We start from the raw sequence: 21,216 nt of genomic DNA, 5'->3' as shown, positions 1-21,216 counted from the left end.
CAAAATATAGATTTGATAATTTTAGGACTGTTAGATGGTATCTTTCTTTGTATAAATCTAGAATATCTTTACTATATATATTCTATTTCGAAAAGAAAATCGTGAAAAAGAGCCGTTTGCCTCTATTGTGCACTGCAGACGACTTCGATATATACGGCGAAAATGGGTACCCTTGCAAACACTGTTCAAACTTTATGAAAACACAATATTACAAGCAGTTGTTTCTTGTATTTGAAAGAGAAAAGAACACTCTTTAAAATGATATCAATTTTAATTCCCAAATCTGTAGAATAAGAAAATAACAGCTGTTTGAATTTATGCGAGACCATAGAGGCAAACGTTTTTTTGCACCTATGTTCCGTTTGCCTCTATTGGTCCATACAGACGACAATTTTTGCCGCGATTGGCCCAGTAGTATATATATATATATATATATATATATATATATATATATATATATATGATTGGTATATGATGTTTACTTTACGAAACGTTACGTATGAAGTGTCACGTTCTCGGTTACAGACCTAGTGTGTAATACAGGGTAAATATTAGAAGTGATATGTTATCTTTACAGTTATTTGTTAGAGGGCTGTATCCAGTCGACACAGATAAATTTAGACACTGTATTTGTGTTTATTTGACTTCAGTGTAAGGAGGTAAGCACATTTAGCATCAGTGTCTACTGAAAGATCATGACTTCTATCCTGTACACTTCACGCTTTGAACAAAATGATCTAGCGATAAAATAGTTATTTTCAATACTACGCATAGAGTTTATGCTTTCAGAGACACTTTACAATCTAAAACAGAGTGGACGTAATATCACTCCTTTCGCTCGCTTCCTTATCTCTCTCTCTCACTATGAACCTCTATATCATTGATTCCTACCGGTAAATATTTATAAAAGAATTTTTTTAAACTGGACGTTTTACAATCATTGTATTTTTAATGGTGTTTTTGAATAAATCAATTATGATAAATTTACATGTAGGCAATGAGAAATGATTAATTCGTACTGCTTTAATTACTTGAAGTATAAATTGGATAAAATGTGATGAGAGTACGTATATCTTTAAGAAGTAGATGTTATACTATTAAGCATTTAAACAAAAAGAAGATATTTCACAATCTTGCTCCACTTTCATCATCAATTCAGAGATTAGTGTGTAAACATCACGTGATCATAATCATATGATTTGCCATCATATATCAACTTTAAATCTGTCGCAAACGCAGTCCACAAAGGTGAGATATACAGTATATTTCAATAATTGAAATTCTAAAACAAAAAATAATGGTATTGTTACCGTTTCTTTAAAACATCTTTCACCATGGAAAGAAAAACCATTGTATGTCAGGGAAATGAAACATTGTTCTGCGTATCATCATTTTTTTTTTTTATCGAGGCAGGCTAGTGGCAAACAAGTTAATGTTACAAGGGTTTTAACAGTCTCGTTTAAAGTCGACATTTCGCAAATTATATGGTCGTTATAACAATTCAAATCTACCAATACAACCTGTTGTTGGTTCAAATGCTGTCTGACGTGTTTCATACCAAATGTTAGACCGTTCTTGGCACACTGACTACGAATTACTACGTTTACCTGATCAAGACATAGGGCTCACGGCGGGTAACAGGGAATGCTTACTCCCCCTAGGCACCTCATCCCACCCACCTTTGGTATATCCATGGGTCCGTGTTTGCCCAACTCTAAATTTTTTATACCTTAGGGGAGTTATGGGATTGATCACTGTTTGTTATCTTCACCTTCTCGTATTATAGTTTTTTTCATTCCAAAGTTATGATATGAATAATTATACGATTGACAAATGATGTTCATAAAACGAAGACAAACAGTTTCATACATATCTACGATTATACTAACACGTTGCAGAGTTGGTTACTAGATTAAAAGATGCAGAAAAAACCAGTTTGACTTAGATAGTGCTATAAGTAATACAGTTGATTTTCAACAGTTCCAACATTAACATTTAAAAAAATCATATAGTATTTACCAACTTTCAAAATTTCTAAGATTTACATTAATTTTGGAATTTGCCAACTTTAAAGGTGCATTTACCAATGTTAATGGAATTACATCTTTAATCGACATTTTAAAAAAATAAATCAATATCATGTAATCTTACATGCAATATGAATAGACTCTACATTTCCTTTTCCACAATTGCCCCCGTACAGACGCCTGGGGATCTGGGTTAGAATAGATCTTCAGTACCCCTTACTTGTCGTAAGAGACGACTAAATGGGGTGGTCCTTTGGATGAGACCGCAAAAACCGAGGCCCCGTGTCACAGCAGGTGTGGCACAAGAAAGACCCATCCCTGTTTAAAGGTGATAAGTACCGAGGATAGGTTTAAATTTTGCAGCCCTTCACCGGCAATGGTGATGTCTCCATATGAATGAGAGATTATCGAGAGGGACGTTAAACAGTATACAATCAATCAATCAATCAATACACTCCGTCTAACAAACGCAAGACGCCAATTGATGAAGTTTTCCGTCCAATGTTTCGCTTGATACATGCATCAAACAAAGAATTACAAGTAATTAGAACAAACTTTCATAGTATCAATGGCTGATAACAGGTTTGCCACATCCTTATCAGATGATAATTTCTAGTCATGAATATAAACAGTGTGAATCTATACAAGGATACATGGGTAGTATAAAATATTGATCAATAAGGTAGATCGTTTTGATAGCTCCAAAATTCTTATATTATAGTATTACCAACTTTAAAAATTTCTAAGATTAACATTAATTTTAGGACTTGCCAACCTTAACGTTGCATTTACCAAATTTTAAGTAATAACATAATTTCATAGACATTCACATGAAAAGATTAAATAAAGTTAAAAACATGTAATGAATAGGGAATACATTTCCTTTTTCATAATTTCCACCAAATTCCATTCGAAATACTGTAAACAGTAAAATTAGAAAAATAAAATTTATAAATTTTCAACTCAAATCGTGTCATGCCCCTTTAACTCGAGAGTCTGTTTAATATTTTTTATTACATACTTTGTTATATCATTCAAAAATAGAACAAACTTTTATTGTATAAATGGCTGATAACAGGTTTGCAATCTCCATACCATAAGATAATTTCCAGTCATTTGTATAAACACCGTGATTCACATACAAGTGTTTATTGGTAGTACGATTGAATGAGAACGATGGGCTTACTAAATAAAACACGACTTTATTTGAACGGCTGGGAATATTCCGAAAGAAATAAAAGTAAAATGTGAATATAAAATTTCGTTTTTTACTATACATGAGGCCATGAACATCAACGCTTCTCGCCATCATACTTTTCATAAAGCGCTAACATTCTTCATGAATTATGCTGGCGTAAAGCGCCGCAGTTCATGTATTTGTTAAAATAGAACTGCCATTATACATGTAAAATATCAAACGAACATTGCTCACGGCAAATACTATTTGTATACGGATCCGTGCAAGAACATGCTTTATTTTTGTTTGACATTTGATTTGTTTCGAATATAATAATAATAATGATTGGTTTTATATAGCGCCTTATCCAGCGTATGCTACTCAAAGCGCTTTACAATTATATACTATTGATATACAATGAAAGGAATCGGAACAATCTCTGAAAACTTGATATACCTTTTGCCTTTCCTTATGAAAGGTGAAGATAACGAATAGCGATAAATATCATATCTCCTATAAGCAATACAAAATAGATAGTTGGGCAAACACGGACCCCTGGACACACCAGAGGTGGGATCAGGTGCCCAGGAGGAGTAAGCATCCCCTGTTGAATTGCTATTTAATGAAATTAGATTACATATAGTCAGAGGTATACATGTCTCGGATATGGTAGAATTAAATACGTGTTGTACAAGTGAAATTTATCTGAATCTACAAGATTCTTTTATTTTGTGTACAGCAGGATAAATTGGGGTTCAGCTCTACGGGCAAATTTTTGATTGCCCCCCAACCAAAAAATTGTGTATCTATGATGTTCAAATCAAGTCTATATAGATTGTTGAAAAGATTTGCTCGAGCTTAAGAATACGTTTTACATGATGATAGATTGTGTATGTATTTTAGAAAATGGTGTTGCGGTTCACTGTGCTGTTAGCGTTTACTGTGTGTAACGTTGTCGATGGATACACGTCAGACTGTGAGTATATTATAATTGATAGTAATAAAATGTTACTAGTTATACTGTCAGTTTGGGGGGAGTTACCAAGGGTATGAAATGGAAATCTGTATTCTGTGAAGCGAAGCTGTATCCTAATTGCGGATTTCCATTTCACCCCCTCATACCCTGGATGACGTCATATCATCTTAAGTAGGTGCCTAACTGCCCGTATAACGAATTTACCCCGCAGAAGAATTTTAAAACGTTGTTCAGATTTCAGTAACATGTTCAATAAATATTATTCAGTTAATAGTTAAACAGAAAACCATATAAATACAGTCACGATAAAAGAATTTCATAATATTTCTAATCTTTATTTATAGTCACTGTATGGACATCATTTGTTTACATTATTGACGAATAGAACATAATTTCATGTCCACTGATTTACTTATACCAGTGTATTGAAATATTTCGGGGCACCATGTGATTTGTTTTCATCCAATCATGTATCTACAAATTGTCTGAGACTGCATATTACACAATTGTTCATGAAACTGCTTTATGTTTTGGAAATAAAAACAAAAACGTAAAATGACGTTTTCTGTTAAAAACTGACAGCAGACTTTCGTATGTTATATTACTAGCGCAAACGTTAAAATAAAATCTCGAAGTTATTGAATCACTACTCAACCTTAAAAAGAGAATTCATATTCTACTTTCACTTGAATTTTCACTTCTTAGGGACCAAATAATGTCAAACAATTTTAATCGTGTGATTTGTATGGTATCCTTTTTCTTGTAGTGAAATTTGATAAATACTGTGATGATTTCGACACCATAACCATCTATAGTGACGATGTTTATTACGTCAAATGGAGCGGAACCCCTTTATCAGACACCTGTTCTTTCCGATTCAGTCCCTTCGACTCCGATTATAAAGTATGTGTCGAGGCGACGAGTTTTTACATCTCAAGCTGTAGCACTCGCCTCAAATATTATGGAGGGCTTATAGCAAGCGATTTGGAAGACGTAAGTATATCTTTATGCCCCCGCATCGATGATCGGGGGCTTCAATGTTGTCCTGTCTGTCTGTCTGTCTGAAACTTTAATTTTGTTCATAACTTTTAAATGATGAGTGATAGGGATCCCATGTTTCACATGCACAATACCTTTCTTGTGGCAATAATTTTCTATTGATTTCAGCGTATTTTACCTTGTGACCTCGACCTCTTAATCTATTTGAGGTGGGGCTTTCATATTTTGTACATAGTTTATTAGAGTTCTTTTAACAAGACCTTTCATTTGATTCGTTTACCTGATCAGGATGTAGGGCTCACGGTAGTTGTGACCGGTCGACAGGGGATGCTTACTCCTCCTAGGCCCCTGATCACACCTGTGGTGCGTCCAGGGGTGTGTCCAGGGGTCGTGTTTGCCCAACTATCTATTTTGTATTGCTTATAGGAATTATGAGATTGATCACTGTTCGTTATCTTCACCTTTCATGCAATGATCTTTGACCATGTGACCTAGAGAATTGACCCAAATTTTCAAAACTTTCACCAAAACTTTAATCTTCCTCATTACTTTTGAGTGGGTAGTGATAGGGCTCTCAAATATCATGCCATGTGTGCATTTCTTGTGACAAGATCTTTTGTGTGGTACTAAAGTTTTTGACCTTGTTCATTGTCTCTTTGTTGCCACTGGGAGCATAATATTTTATAAACACATCTTGTTCTTTAAATCAAATCATATTTCACATGACTGATTTACTTTATGGCTAAAATTTCGTTCATTTGAAAATAAAACGCTTTAATTACGAATTAAAATCGGAGATGAGTGTGTTTACTGTACATATGTAAAACTTATACGGTACCAATTTTGATGCACCAGATGCGCATTTCAACAAATAATGTCTCTTCAGTGATGCTCAACCGAAATGTTTGAAATCCGAAATAACTATGAAGTTTTAGAGCTATTATAGGGAAAAACAGTGTGCCAAAAAAAGTGGAGTCAAATTTGTCAAAGGATAAGAGCTATGCGTGATATGAGAACAATTAAGTGGGATAATCAAAACTTACTAAATCTAATTTCTTTGTTTATATCTACATTACAGAGCTATAGCTGTCTTGATCCCACCCCTGACAAGTTCTGTGGTGATACATTCGATGACGTCAAGATCCGCCTAACAACATCTTCTTCCTCTTTCTTACCAGGATTCTTTACATTGAAAGTAACAGCAAAAAACGGAAATCGAGGTACATATTTTGTCATTCACACTGTAAGGATTTTGAATTATCGGTTGTGCGCATGCAAGTTCAAAAATCCAAGATAGATAATCTAAATTTACTATTGGGTAGTAAAATACAAAATCCACGACATAATGGATAATTTAAATTTACAGCTGAGTGGGTAAAATACAGAATTCACGACATGAAAGATAGCTGTGTGGTGCAAATACAATTTCAGAATATTGTGTATAATTTGGATTTACAGCTAGGTAGTGAAAATATGAAATTTGCGGCTAGACATATGTGGGTGGCAAATACTTCTTGACAATTTCATTCTTGAATTTTTTTTACAATTTTATTTTAGATTCAAAATATACAATATGAATGAGTTTTTTGAAACAGATTCTGAAATTCCTTGTTTTCACTTGGAGATTATTGATTTAATATCGGGAAATCGTCTGACGTATTGACGTCAGAATTCCATCATTTATACGCTAAAATAGGTAGCATGGAACTTTTCTGTTTCAAAATGTAATTCAAGTCTTCTGATGATTTAAGACCAGTGCAATATGTGCTGCTCATTTCTTGCCAAACTAATTTTTTCTCTAATTGAAGAATTCACGCTTTGTAAGGAGAAAAAGTCTATCTAATTCTTGAAATCTTTGTCAATATAATCGTCATTCTATAAGCAAAGAATTAAATAAATTTACATCAAGTATAATCAAATCTGTACCATATCGGGTAAGTGAAATATGTTTTATTCAGCTATTCAAGTACATCATACATGTACTTACGTTTTTTGATATTTTAAGAATATTATACATGCAAGATTTTACCTTTTTCTACAGTTGGTATTGTTGCGGGATCAGTCGTTGGTAGTATCGTCTTTGCTATCATCGTTGTCGCTGTGATCGTCGTAATCTGTCGACGACGCCGGTATTACCCACCAGGTGTGATAGTGAGTCCTGCAAACCAACCGCAGGTTGTGACTTCTACATCTGCATATTCTGGAGGTAAAATTAATGATACTTAATTCACAACCAAATTTACTAAGAGAGAGAGAGAGAGAGAGAGAGAGAGAGAGAGAGAGTAATTTTCAAGGGCATTATTTGTCAACTGAGACGTAAAACAGTTTTTGATTCTGAACCTGGATTGAACTCCTTGAATGCGTTAAAAATGAAGAAAAATAAATTTGAGAATAAATAAAGGCGACCTCTTGATAAAAATGTATGATTTGTGTTTAGACCCGCCCACTTTGTTTATCATTGTTCGTGAAGGAGTGAAAACTGCTTGTTGCAAGGGTTTTAAAATCAATCTATTTTTTGGCATTCTTAATGGCCACCCCCCTCCACCCCACCCCCCCCCCAAAAAAAAAACCCATCAACAACAAAGGTAACAATTAAATCTATTCCAAAGCCATCGTCTGTAACGTCTATGTATAAAATTTTAAGCTTTATACAGTAGCTGTGCTTTTGTTGACCACGAGAAAATGGCCGAATCCAATAGCTATTTCACTTCATCCTTTCTCCGCAATGTTACAGCTACATGTATATTGTATGTATAAACAAGAGATTCTAATGTAAAAATTACAACAAAAGGTCGCAAGATGTATAAATTCTATCATGTCCGTGGTGAATTTTATGCACTGTAAAGTTGTTTTAATTACTTGAGTAAGAATGGGTAAATATGGCAGCTAATGCCCCTTTGACAAATGGAAATCCCTTAAAAATTCATCCCAATCTTACTCACTATCACATACCCATGGTGTTGATAAAAAGAAACTCTTATGTCTTTTCAGGGGTTGTGAATCCGAATTATTCTAACGCCGCAGGGGCGGGAGGTGTGATGAATTCGTACCCACCACCATATAACGCCACCACAAATCATCCGCCTCCATACACCGGAAGTACAACGTCATATCCTAACCCCGGACAGAAAAACGCCTATCCCTCTGGATATCCGAATCAGCTTCCGAATAACCAAATTTAAACTTCTGTCATAATTTCGACAATGTATGTTTTGAGTTGGCATATTGTATATATGTACTGTAATTCCATACTAAAGTTATGAATAGATGAAATTGATTCTTCGAAATTGCACATTTTGATGCATGTTGATTTTTAATTACAAAATTGTAAAAATTCTCAAATTGATTAATACGTTCTGTATATTGTGAATGTTGAAAATATCGAGTTTCCCAAGATGAGTTTGAGCAGCTAGTGGATCTAAGAATAATTTAATTAGTCCGTCATTCCGGAATTCTTGACAATGAAACATACACAAAACAAGAATAGCCAAACTGGAGACATTAGAATAAAGTAAGGACCACACATTGAGACTCGACAAAGGAAAGATGAAATGATGTCACGAGAACATGGAGAAGTTTGGATTATGTAATATTTTAGTCTTGATCGACAATCCTCACTGTTTTAAATCATTATCACCATCACTAACCATAGTCTGTAATCTAGAAAGGTGAGCACAAATATATCGGAACCAGATTAAAAAACTATTTCTTGTGTATGAGAAGGAGGGAGAGAGAAAAAGAAGAGAGACAATAGCTTATCTTTGAAATCTTTGTTGGGATACTACCTGTGTTAACGACATGTCTCTATATATGTCTCTGATTCTAGTAGTGCAGGAGATTTGTCTTTCAAAAAACATCTTGCTGTAGAGATAAATAAAGTATCAGTTGGGAATATCTTAAGCGAATCCTTGTGATTTTCTGTATATCAGTACCATACATTTACATCATATATCAAATTTTCTGTGTGCACCTCTCCGACAAAAATGCAAATGATTGATACAAAAATACTTCGGGCAAGAGAATCGTGCTCCTCTGAATTTTAGCCATTGCATTACGACGTGTCTTTAAAATATTTGTCTAATATATATACATGTATATATATTTTCTAATTGACATTTTTTTTAAAAAGATTGTAACTGGACATTAAAAAAATATTAACAATTAAAGATTTTAATTTTTGTGATACGTTTTATTTCAAATATTCGATCATTCAACGGGGTCTTTTGTACACACTTTATTTGATATTCATATTATGTACAGTATCAATCTCGGCGAAATTTGGGCTAAAATCTCTTATTTGTCAACACAATTCCGGAAACAAGAGGCCTATGTGCCACATCGCTCACCCGAGTCACCTTTGCCCTGCCGTTGTTCAGCTGTTGTGATTTTAAAGATTTTTATCAATCTTTATTCCCACGAAAAAAAATTGACTACATATTGTGGTCTCAACTTAGCCCCACCAAGGGATTAAATTATAAATTCACATAATACATAGATGCCTCAAGACCAAAGTGACTAGCATGATCTTGCTGTACTGAATAATACCAAGGTCAAAAGGTCATACATCATGGTATGATATGAAAGACCTTGCCATAAGAAATTCATACACAAAACATGAAAGCTCACAGGGTCAAACACCAAAGAGCAACAAGGTCTTGTCATAAAAAATGTACCAACAAAATATGAAAGTTCTACCTTAGATAGTTCAGGAGATATTGATTATGTCAGCTTTGAAAGTAGGCCAAACTCCAAGGTCAAACACCACTCAGTAACAAGTTCTTGTCATAAACAAATATATACAAAATATCAAAGCGCTACCCAGATTAGTTCCGGATATACAAAATAGGTCAGGATTTCTTAAAAGTAGGTCAAATTCTGAGCACAAGGTCAAAGAACATGATATGAAATGAAAGGTGTTGCGATAAAAAATTATAATGCAAGATATGAAAGATCTACCTTTTAAAATACCCTGAGTAGTTCACTACGTATTGAATGTCAGACTGACATCAAAGTAGGTCACACTTCCAGGGTAATGTCACATGATCACACACCATTGCACCACATGGAAGGTCTTGCAGTGTGCAGTATATATATATATATATATATATATATATATATATATGGTATGAGAAATGAATATATATATATATATATATATATATATATATATATATATATATATATATATATATATTCATTTCGAAATTAAGGATCATCTCCCTCACGCATAGCTCTTATCCTTTGACGAATTTGACCCCACTTTTTTTTGGCACTCTGTTATTCCCTAAAATAGCTCAACAACTTCATTGCTATTTCGGATTTCAAACATTTCGGTTGAGCATCACTGAAAAGACATTATTTGTCGAAATGCGCATCTGGTGCATCAAAATTGGTACCGTATAAGTTTTACATAGTGTAAGACAACAGACTATAAGTTTTACACAGTGTAAGACAACAGACTATACGTTTTACACAGTGTAAGACAACAGACTATACGTTTTACACAGTGTAAGACAACAGACTATAAGTTTTACATAGTGTAAGACAACAGACTATAAGTTTTACACAGTGTAAGACAACAGACTATAAGTTTTACACAGTGTAAGACAACAGACTATAAGTTTTACATAGTGTAAGACAACAGACTATAAGTTTTACACAGTGTAAGACAACAGACTATAAGTTTTACACAGTGTAAGACAACAGACTATAAGTTTTACACAGTGTAAGACAACAGACTATGACTATTCTACATGTACTTGAGGATCTTGACAATGTGGTTTTTAAAAACAACTTCTGTTTTTGGTTTCATTACGACTTAACCCTGTATGCTTATTTATCACAGTCCCGCGAGTCGTACAACAAAATACACACTACTCAACAAAATACACACTACTCAACAAAATACACACTACTCAACAAAATACACACTACTCAACAAAATACACACAACTCAACAAAATACACACTACTCAACAAAATACACACTACTCAACAAAATACACACTACTCAACAAAATACACACTACTCAACAAAATACACACTACTCAACAAAATACACACAACTCAACAAAATACACACTACTCAACAAAATACACACTACTCAACAAAATACACACTACTCAACAAAATACACACTACTCAACAAAATACACACTACTTGAAGATCCTTGAACATTACATTTGTAACCCAGAGCATGATTCTTAAGTTTTTATAAATTTTTATAACTGTCTGAAGAGGCATTAAAGCCGAAAGCGCTAACAGTGAAATGTTATTCGAGTTTTGTGTTTCTTGACTTTTATTATTGGATATATATATATATATATATATTATATATATATATATATATATATATATATATATATATATATATATATGATTGGTATATGATGTTTACTTTACGAAACGTTACGTATGAAGTGTCACGTTCTCGGTTACAGACCTAGTGTGTAATACAGGGTAAATATTAGAAGTGATATGTTATCTTTACAGTTAGTTGTTAGAGGGCTGTATCCAGTCGACACAGATAAATTTAGACACTGTATTTGTGTTTATTTGACTTCAGTGTAAGGAGGTAAGCACATTTGGCATCAGTGTCTACTGAAAGATCATGACTTCTATCCTGTATACTTCACGCTTTGAACAAAATGATCTAGCGATAAAATAGTTATTTTCAATACTACGCATAGAGTTTATGCTTTCAGAGACACTTTACAATCTAAAACAGAGTGGACGTAATATCACTCCTTTCGCTCGCTTCCTTATCTCTCTCTCTCACTATGAACCTCTATATCATTGATTCCTACCGGTAAATATTTATAAGAGAAATTTTTTAAACTGGACGTTTTACAATCATTGTATTTTTAATGGTGTTTTTGAATAAATCAATTATGATAAGTTTACATGTAGGCAATGAGAAATGATTAATTCGTACTGCTTTAATTACTTGAAGTATAAATTGGATAAAATGTGATGAGAGTACGTATATCTTTAAGAAGTAGATGTTATACTATTAAGCATTTAAACAAAAAGAAGATATTTCACAATCTTGCTCCACTTTCATCATCAATTCAGAGATTAGTGTGTAAACATCACGTGATCATAATCATATGATTTGCCATCATATATCAACTTTAAATCTGTCGCAAACGCAGTCCACAAAGGTGAGATATACAGTATATTTCAATAATTGAAATTCTAAAACAAAAAAAATAATGGTATTGTTACCGTTTCTTTAAAACATCTTTCACCATGGAAAGAAAAACCATTGTATGTCAGGGAAATGAAACATTGTTCTGCGTATCATCATTTTTTTTTTTATCGAGGCAGGCTAGTGGCAAACAAGTTAATGTTACAAGGGTTTTAACAGTCTCGTTTAAAGTCGACATTTCGCAAATTATATGGTCGTTATAACAATTCAAATCTACCAATACAACCTGTTGTTGGTTCAAATGCTGTCTGACGTGTTTCATACCAAATGTTAGACCGTTCTTGGCACACTGACTACGAATTACTACGTTTACCTGATCAAGACATAGGGCTCACGGCGGGTAACAGGGAATGCTTACTCCCCCTAGGCACCTCATCCCACCCACCTTTGGTATATCCATGGGTCCGTGTTTGCCCAACTCTAAATTTTTTATACCTTAGGGGAGTTATGGGATTGATCACTGTTTGTTATCTTCACCTTCTCGTATTATAGTTTTTTTCATTCCAAAGTTATGATATGAATAATTATACGATTGACAAATGATGTTCATAAAACGAAGACAAACAGTTTCATACATATCTACGATTATACTAACACGTTGCAGAGTTGGTTACTAGATTAAAAGATGCAGAAAAAACCAGTTTGACTTAGATAGTGCTATAAGTAATACAGTTGATTTTCAACAGTTCCAACATTAACATTTAAAAAAATCATATAGTATTTACCAACTTTCAAAATTTCTAAGATTTACATTAATTTTGGAATTTGCCAACTTTAAAGGTGCATTTACCAATGTTAATGGAATTACATCTTTAATCGACATTTTAAAAAAATAAATCAATATCATGTAATCTTACATGCAATATGAATAGACTCTACATTTCCTTTTCCACAATTGCCCCCGTACAGACGCCTGGGGATCTGGGTTAGAATAGATCTTCAGTACCCCTTACTTGTCGTAAGAGACGACTAAATGGGGTGGTCCTTTGGATGAGACCGCAAAAACCGAGGCCCCGTGTCACAGCAGGTGTGGCACAAGAAAGACCCATCCCTGTTTAAAGGTGATAAGTACCGAGGATAGGTTTAAATTTTGCAGCCCTTCACCGGCAATGGTGATGTCTCCATATGAATGAGAGATTATCGAGAGGGACGTTAAACAGTATACAATCAATCAATCAATCAATACACTCCGTCTAACAAACGCAAGACGCCAATTGATGAAGTTTTCCGTCCAATGTTTCGCTTGATACATGCATCAAACAAAGAATTACAAGTAATTAGAACAAACTTTCATAGTATCAATGGCTGATAACAGGTTTGCCACATCCTTATCAGATGATAATTTCTAGTCATGAATATAAACAGTGTGAATCTATACAAGGATACATGGGTAGTATAAAATATTGATCAATAAGGTAGATCGTTTTGATAGCTCCAAAATTCTTATATTATAGTATTACCAACTTTAAAAATTTCTAAGATTAACATTAATTTTAGGACTTGCCAACCTTAACGTTGCATTTACCAAATTTTAAGTAATAACATAATTTCATAGACATTCACATGAAAAGATTAAATAAAGTTAAAAACATGTAATGAATAGGGAATACATTTCCTTTTTCATAATTTCCACCAAATTCCATTCGAAATACTGTAAACAGTAAAATTAGAAAAATAAAATTTATAAATTTTCAACTCAAATCGTGTCATGCCCCTTTAACTCGAGAGTCTGTTTAATATTTTTTATTACATACTTTGTTATATCATTCAAAAATAGAACAAACTTTTATTGTATAAATGGCTGATAACAGGTTTGCAATCTCCATACCATAAGATAATTTCCAGTCATTTGTATAAACACCGTGATTCACATACAAGTGTTTATTGGTAGTACGATTGAATGAGAACGATGGGCTTACTAAATAAAACACGACTTTATTTGAACGGCTGGGAATATTCCGAAAGAAATAAAAGTAAAATGTGAATATAAAATTTCGTTTTTTACTATACATGAGGCCATGAACATCAACGCTTCTCGCCATCATACTTTTCATAAAGCGCTAACATTCTTCATGAATTATGCTGGCGTAAAGCGCCGCAGTTCATGTATTTGTTAAAATAGAACTGCCATTATACATGTAAAATATCAAACGAACATTGCTCACGGCAAATACTATTTGTATACGGATCCGTGCAAGAACATGCTTTATTTTTGTTTGACATTTGATTTGTTTCGAATATAATAATAATAATGATTGGTTTTATATAGCGCCTTATCCAGCGTATGCTACTCAAAGCGCTTTACAATTATATACTATTGATATACAATGAAAGGAATCGGAACAATCTCTGAAAACTTGATATACCTTTTGCCTTTCCTTATGAAAGGTGAAGATAACGAATAGCGATAAATATCATATCTCCTATAAGCAATACAAAATAGATAGTTGGGCAAACACGGACCCCTGGACACACCAGAGGTGGGATCAGGTGCCCAGGAGGAGTAAGCATCCCCTGTTGAATTGCTATTTAATGAAATTAGATTACATATAGTCAGAGGTATACATGTCTCGGATATGGTAGAATTAAATACGTGTTGTACAAGTGAAATTTATCTGAATCTACAAGATTCTTTTATTTTGTGTACAGCAGGATAAATTGGGGTTCAGCTCTACGGGCAAATTTTTGATTGCCCCCCAACCAAAAAATTGTGTATCTATGATGTTCAAATCAAGTCTATATAGATTGTTGAAAAGATTTGCTCGAGCTTAAGAATACGTTTTACATGATGATAGATTGTGTATGTATTTTAGAAAATGGTGTTGCGGTTCACTGTGCTGTTAGCGTTTACTGTGTGTAACGTTGTCGATGGATACACGTCAGACTGTGAGTATATTATAATTGATAGTAATAAAATGTTACTAGTTATACTGTCAGTTTGGGGGGAGTTACCAAGGGTATGAAATGGAAATCTGTATTCTGTGAAGCGAAGCTGTATCCTAATTGCGGATTTCCATTTCACCCCCTCATACCCTGGATGACGTCATATCATCTTAAGTAGGTGCCTAACTGCCCGTATAACGAATTTACCCCGCAGAAGAATTTTAAAACGTTGTTCAGATTTCAGTAACATGTTCAATAAATATTATTCAGTTAATAGTTAAACAGAAAACCATATAAATACAGTCACGATAAAAGAATTTCATAATATTTCTAATCTTTATTTATAGTCACTGTATGGACATCATTTGTTTACATTATTGACGAATAGAACATAATTTCATGTCCACTGATTTACTTATACCAGTGTATTGAAATATTTCGGGGCACCATGTGATTTGTTTTCATCCAATCATGTATCTACAAATTGTCTGAGACTGCATATTACACAATTGTTCATGAAACTGCTTTATGTTTTGGAAATAAAAACAAAAACGTAAAATGACGTTTTCTGTTAAAAACTGACAGCAGACTTTCGTATGTTATATTACTAGCGCAAACGTTAAAATAAAATCTCGAAGTTATTGAATCACTACTCAACCTTAAAAAGAGAATTCATATTCTACTTTCACTTGAATTTTCACTTCTTAGGGACCAAATAATGTCAAACAATTTTAATCGTGTGATTTGTATGGTATCCTTTTTCTTGTAGTGAAATTTGATAAATACTGTGATGATTTCGACACCATAACCATCTATAGTGACGATGTTTATTACGTCAAATGGAGCGGAACCCCTTTATCAGACACCTGTTCTTTCCGATTCAGTCCCTTCGACTCCGATTATAAAGTATGTGTCGAGGCGACGAGTTTTTACATCTCAAGCTGTAGCACTCGCCTCAAATATTATGGAGGGCTTATAGCAAGCGATTTGGAAGACGTAAGTATATCTTTATGCCCCCGCATCGATGATCGGGGGCTTCAATGTTGTCCTGTCTGTCTGTCTGTCTGAAACTTTAATTTTGTTCATAACTTTTAAATGATGAGTGATAGGGATCCCATGTTTCACATGCACAATACCTTTCTTGTGGCAATAATTTTCTATTGATTTCAGCGTATTTTACCTTGTGACCTCGACCTCTTAATCTATTTGAGGTGGGGCTTTCATATTTTGTACATAGTTTATTAGAGTTCTTTTAACAAGACCTTTCATTTGATTCGTTTACCTGATCAGGATGTAGGGCTCACGGTAGTTGTGACCGGTCGACAGGGGATGCTTACTCCTCCTAGGCCCCTGATCACACCTGTGGTGCGTCCAGGGGTGTGTCCAGGGGTCGTGTTTGCCCAACTATCTATTTTGTATTGCTTATAGGAATTATGAGATTGATCACTGTTCGTTATCTTCACCTTTCATGCAATGATCTTTGACCATGTGACCTAGAGAATTGACCCAAATTTTCAAAACTTTCACCAAAACTTTAATCTTCCTCATTACTTTTGAGTGGGTAGTGATAGGGCTCTCAAATATCATGCCATGTGTGCATTTCTTGTGACAAGATCTTTTGTGTGGTACTAAAGTTTTTGACCTTGTTCATTGTCTCTTTGTTGCCACTGGGAGCATAATATTTTATAAACACATCTTGTTCTTTAAATCAAATCATATTTCACATGACTGATTTACTTTATGGCTAAAATTTCGTTCATTTGAAAATAAAACGCTTTAATTACGAATTAAAATCGGAGATGAGTGTGTTTACTGTACATATGTAAAACTTATACGGTACCAATTTTGATGCACCAGATGCGCATTTCAACAAATAATGTCTCTTCAGTGATGCTCAACCGAAATGTTTGAAATCCGAAATAACTATGAAGTTTTAGAGCTATTATAGGGAAAAACAGTGTGCCAAAAAAAGTGGAGTCAAATTTGTCAAAGGATAAGAGCTATGCGTGATATGAGAACAATTAAGTGGGATAATCAAAACTTACTAAATCTAATTTCTTTGTTTATATCTACATTACAGAGCTATAGCTGTCTTGATCCCACCCCTGACAAGTTCTGTGGTGATACATTCGATGACGTCAAGATCCGCCTAACAACATCTTCTTCCTCTTTCTTACCAGGATTCTTTACATTGAAAGTAACAGCAAAAAACGGAAATCGAGGTACATATTTTGTCATTCACACTGTAAGGATTTTGAATTATCGGTTGTGCGCATGCAAGTTCAAAAATCCAAGATAGATAATCTAAATTTACTATTGGGTAGTAAAATACAAAATCCACGACATAATGGATAATTTAAATTTACAGCTGAGTGGGTAAAATACAGAATTCACGACATGAAAGATAGCTGTGTGGTGCAAATACAATTTCAGAATATTGTGTATAATTTGGATTTACAGCTAGGTAGTGAAAATATGAAATTTGCGGCTAGACATATGTGGGTGGCAAATACTTCTTGACAATTTCATTCTTGAATTTTTTTTACAATTTTATTTTAGATTCAAAATATACAATATGAATGAGTTTTTTGAAACAGATTCTGAAATTCCTTGTTTTCACTTGGAGATTATTGATTTAATATCGGGAAATCGTCTGACGTATTGACGTCAGAATTCCATCATTTATACGCTAAAATAGGTAGCATGGAACTTTTCTGTTTCAAAATGTAATTCAAGTCTTCTGATGATTTAAGACCAGTGCAATATGTGCTGCTCATTTCTTGCCAAACTAATTTTTTCTCTAATTGAAGAATTCACGCTTTGTAAGGAGAAAAAGTCTATCTAATTCTTGAAATCTTTGTCAATATAATCGTCATTCTATAAGCAAAGAATTAAATAAATTTACATCAAGTATAATCAAATCTGTACCATATCGGGTAAGTGAAATATGTTTTATTCAGCTATTCAAGTACATCATACATGTACTTACGTTTTTTGATATTTTAAGAATATTATACATGCAAGATTTTACCTTTTTCTACAGTTGGTATTGTTGCGGGATCAGTCGTTGGTAGTATCGTCTTTGCTATCATCGTTGTCGCTGTGATCGTCGTAATCTGTCGACGACGCCGGTATTACCCACCAGGTGTGATAGTGAGTCCTGCAAACCAACCGCAGGTTGTGACTTCTACATCTGCATATTCTGGAGGTAAAATTAATGATACTTAATTCACAACCAAATTTACTAAGAGAGAGAGAGAGAGAGAGAGAGAGAGAGAGAGAGAGTAATTTTCAAGGGCATTATTTGTCAACTGAGACGTAAAACAGTTTTTGATTCTGAACCTGGATTGAACTCCTTGAATGCGTTAAAAATGAAGAAAAATAAATTTGAGAATAAATAAAGGCGACCTCTTGATAAAAATGTATGATTTGTGTTTAGACCCGCCCACTTTGTTTATCATTGTTCGTGAAGGAGTGAAAACTGCTTGTTGCAAGGGTTTTAAAATCAATCTATTTTTTGGCATTCTTAATGGCCACCCCCCTCCACCCCACCCCCCCCCCCCAAAAAAAAACCCATCAACAACAAAGGTAACAATTAAATCTATTCCAAAGCCATCGTCTGTAACGTCTATGTATAAAATTTTAAGCTTTATACAGTAGCTGTGCTTTTGTTGACCACGAGAAAATGGCCGAATCCAATAGCTATTTCACTTCATCCTTTCTCCGCAATGTTACAGCTACATGTATATTGTATGTATAAACAAGAGATTCTAATGTAAAAATTACAACAAAAGGTCGCAAGATGTATAAATTCTATCATGTCCGTGGTGAATTTTATGCACTGTAAAGTTGTTTTAATTACTTGAGTAAGAATGGGTAAATATGGCAGCTAATGCCCCTTTGACAAATGGAAATCCCTTAAAAATTCATCCCAATCTTACTCACTATCACATACCCATGGTGTTGATAAAAAGAAACTCTTATGTCTTTTCAGGGGTTGTGAATCCGAATTATTCTAACGCCGCAGGGGCGGGAGGTGTGATGAATTCGTACCCACCACCATATAACGCCACCACAAATCATCCGCCTCCATACACCGGAAGTACAACGTCATATCCTAACCCCGGACAGAAAAACGCCTATCCCTCTGGATATCCGAATCAGCTTCCGAATAACCAAATTTAAACTTCTGTCATAATTTCGACAATGTATGTTTTGAGTTGGCATATTGTATATATGTACTGTAATTCCATACTAAAGTTATGAATAGATGAAATTGATTCTTCGAAATTGCACATTTTGATGCATGTTGATTTTTAATTACAAAATTGTAAAAATTCTCAAATTGATTAATACGTTCTGTATATTGTGAATGTTGAAAATATCGAGTTTCCCAAGATGAGTTTGAGCAGCTAGTGGATCTAAGAATAATTTAATTAGTCCGTCATTCCGGAATTCTTGACAATGAAACATACACAAAACAAGAATAGCCAAACTGGAGACATTAGAATAAAGTAAGGACCACACATTGAGACTCGACAAAGGAAAGATGAAATGATGTCACGAGAACATGGAGAAGTTTGGATTATGTAATATTTTAGTCTTGATCGACAATCCTCACTGTTTTAAATCATTATCACCATCACTAACCATAGTCTGTAATCTAGAAAGGTGAGCACAAATATATCGGAACCAGATTAAAAAACTATTTCTTGTGTATGAGAAGGAGGGAGAGAGAAAAAGAAGAGAGACAATAGCTTATCTTTGAAATCTTTGTTGGGATACTACCTGTGTTAACGACATGTCTCTATATATGTCTCTGATTCTAGTAGTGCAGGAGATTTGTCTTTCAAAAAACATCTTGCTGTAGAGATAAATAAAGTATCAGTTGGGAATATCTTAAGCGAATCCTTGTGATTTTCTGTATATCAGTACCATACATTTACATCATATATCAAATTTTCTGTGTGCACCTCTCCGACAAAAATGCAAATGATTGATACAAAAATACTTCGGGCAAGAGAATCGTGCTCCTCTGAATTTTAGCCATTGCATTACGACGTGTCTTTAAAATATTTGTCTAATATATATACATGTATATATATTTTCTAATTGACATTTTTTTTAAAAAGATTGTAACTGGACATTAAAAAAATATTAACAATTAAAGATTTTAATTTTTGTGATACGTTTTATTTCAAATATTCGATCATTCAACGGGGTCTTTTGTACACACTTTATTTGATATTCATATTATGTACAGTATCAATCTCGGCGAAATTTGGGCTAAAATCTCTTATTTGTCAACACAATTCCGGAAACAAGAGGCCTATGTGCCACATCGCTCACCCGAGTCACCTTTGCCCTGCCGTTGTTCAGCTGTTGTGATTTTAAAGATTTTTATCAATCTTTATTCCCACGAAAAAAAATTGACTACATATTGTGGTCTCAACTTAGCCCCACCAAGGGATTAAATTATAAATTCACATAATACATAGATGCCTCAAGACCAAAGTGACTAGCATGATCTTGCTGTACTGAATAATACCAAGGTCAAAAGGTCATACATCATGGTATGATATGAAAGACCTTGCCATAAGAAATTCATACACAAAACATGAAAGCTCACAGGGTCAAACACCAAAGAGCAACAAGGTCTTGTCATAAAAAATGTACCAACAAAATATGAAAGTTCTACCTTAGATAGTTCAGGAGATATTGATTATGTCAGCTTTGAAAGTAGGCCAAACTCCAAGGTCAAACACCACTCAGTAACAAGTTCTTGTCATAAACAAATATATACAAAATATCAAAGCGCTACCCAGATTAGTTCCGGATATACAAAATAGGTCAGGATTTCTTAAAAGTAGGTCAAATTCTGAGCACAAGGTCAAAGAACATGATATGAAATGAAAGGTGTTGCGATAAAAAATTATAATGC

The 21,216-nt window shown here is 33.9% G+C and overlaps 2 protein-coding genes across 4 annotated transcripts; both read left to right on the top strand.

Moving 5' to 3' along the window:
- Nucleotides 1-586: 586 nt before the first annotated feature.
- Nucleotides 587-9,079, top strand: LOC130047783 (uncharacterized). 2 transcript variants are annotated; one of them, XM_056143217.1, is made up of 6 exons: nt 587-659; nt 4,108-4,180; nt 4,947-5,173; nt 6,258-6,399; nt 7,221-7,385; nt 8,171-9,079. In XM_056143217.1, exons 2-6 carry the CDS (start codon nt 4,111-4,113, stop codon nt 8,359-8,361), a joined length of 795 nt encoding a protein of 264 aa, XP_055999192.1. In that variant the 5' UTR covers nt 587-659; nt 4,108-4,110; the 3' UTR covers nt 8,362-9,079. The 2 variants fall into 2 exon arrangements, with proteins under 2 accessions (XP_055999192.1, XP_055999191.1); XM_056143216.1 differs by lacking the exon at nt 587-659 and adding an exon at nt 1,164-1,248.
- A 2,604-nt stretch (nt 9,080-11,683) lies between these two features.
- On the top strand, nt 11,684-20,178 carry LOC130047782 (uncharacterized). 2 transcript variants are annotated; one of them, XM_056143215.1, is made up of 6 exons: nt 11,684-11,756; nt 15,206-15,278; nt 16,045-16,271; nt 17,356-17,497; nt 18,319-18,483; nt 19,270-20,178. In XM_056143215.1, exons 2-6 carry the CDS (start codon nt 15,209-15,211, stop codon nt 19,458-19,460), a joined length of 795 nt encoding a protein of 264 aa, XP_055999190.1. In that variant the 5' UTR covers nt 11,684-11,756; nt 15,206-15,208; the 3' UTR covers nt 19,461-20,178. The 2 variants fall into 2 exon arrangements, with proteins under 2 accessions (XP_055999190.1, XP_055999189.1); XM_056143214.1 differs by lacking the exon at nt 11,684-11,756 and adding an exon at nt 12,260-12,345.
- The last annotated feature ends 1,038 nt before the right edge of the window (nt 20,179-21,216 follow it).

Source organism: Ostrea edulis, chromosome 7, assembly GCF_947568905.1.
Source record: "Ostrea edulis chromosome 7, xbOstEdul1.1, whole genome shotgun sequence".
Taxonomy (NCBI): Eukaryota; Metazoa; Mollusca; class Bivalvia; order Ostreida; family Ostreidae; genus Ostrea; species Ostrea edulis.
Note: the sequence above shows the minus strand (reverse complement) of the source record. Positions and strands in the feature narration are given on the sequence as shown.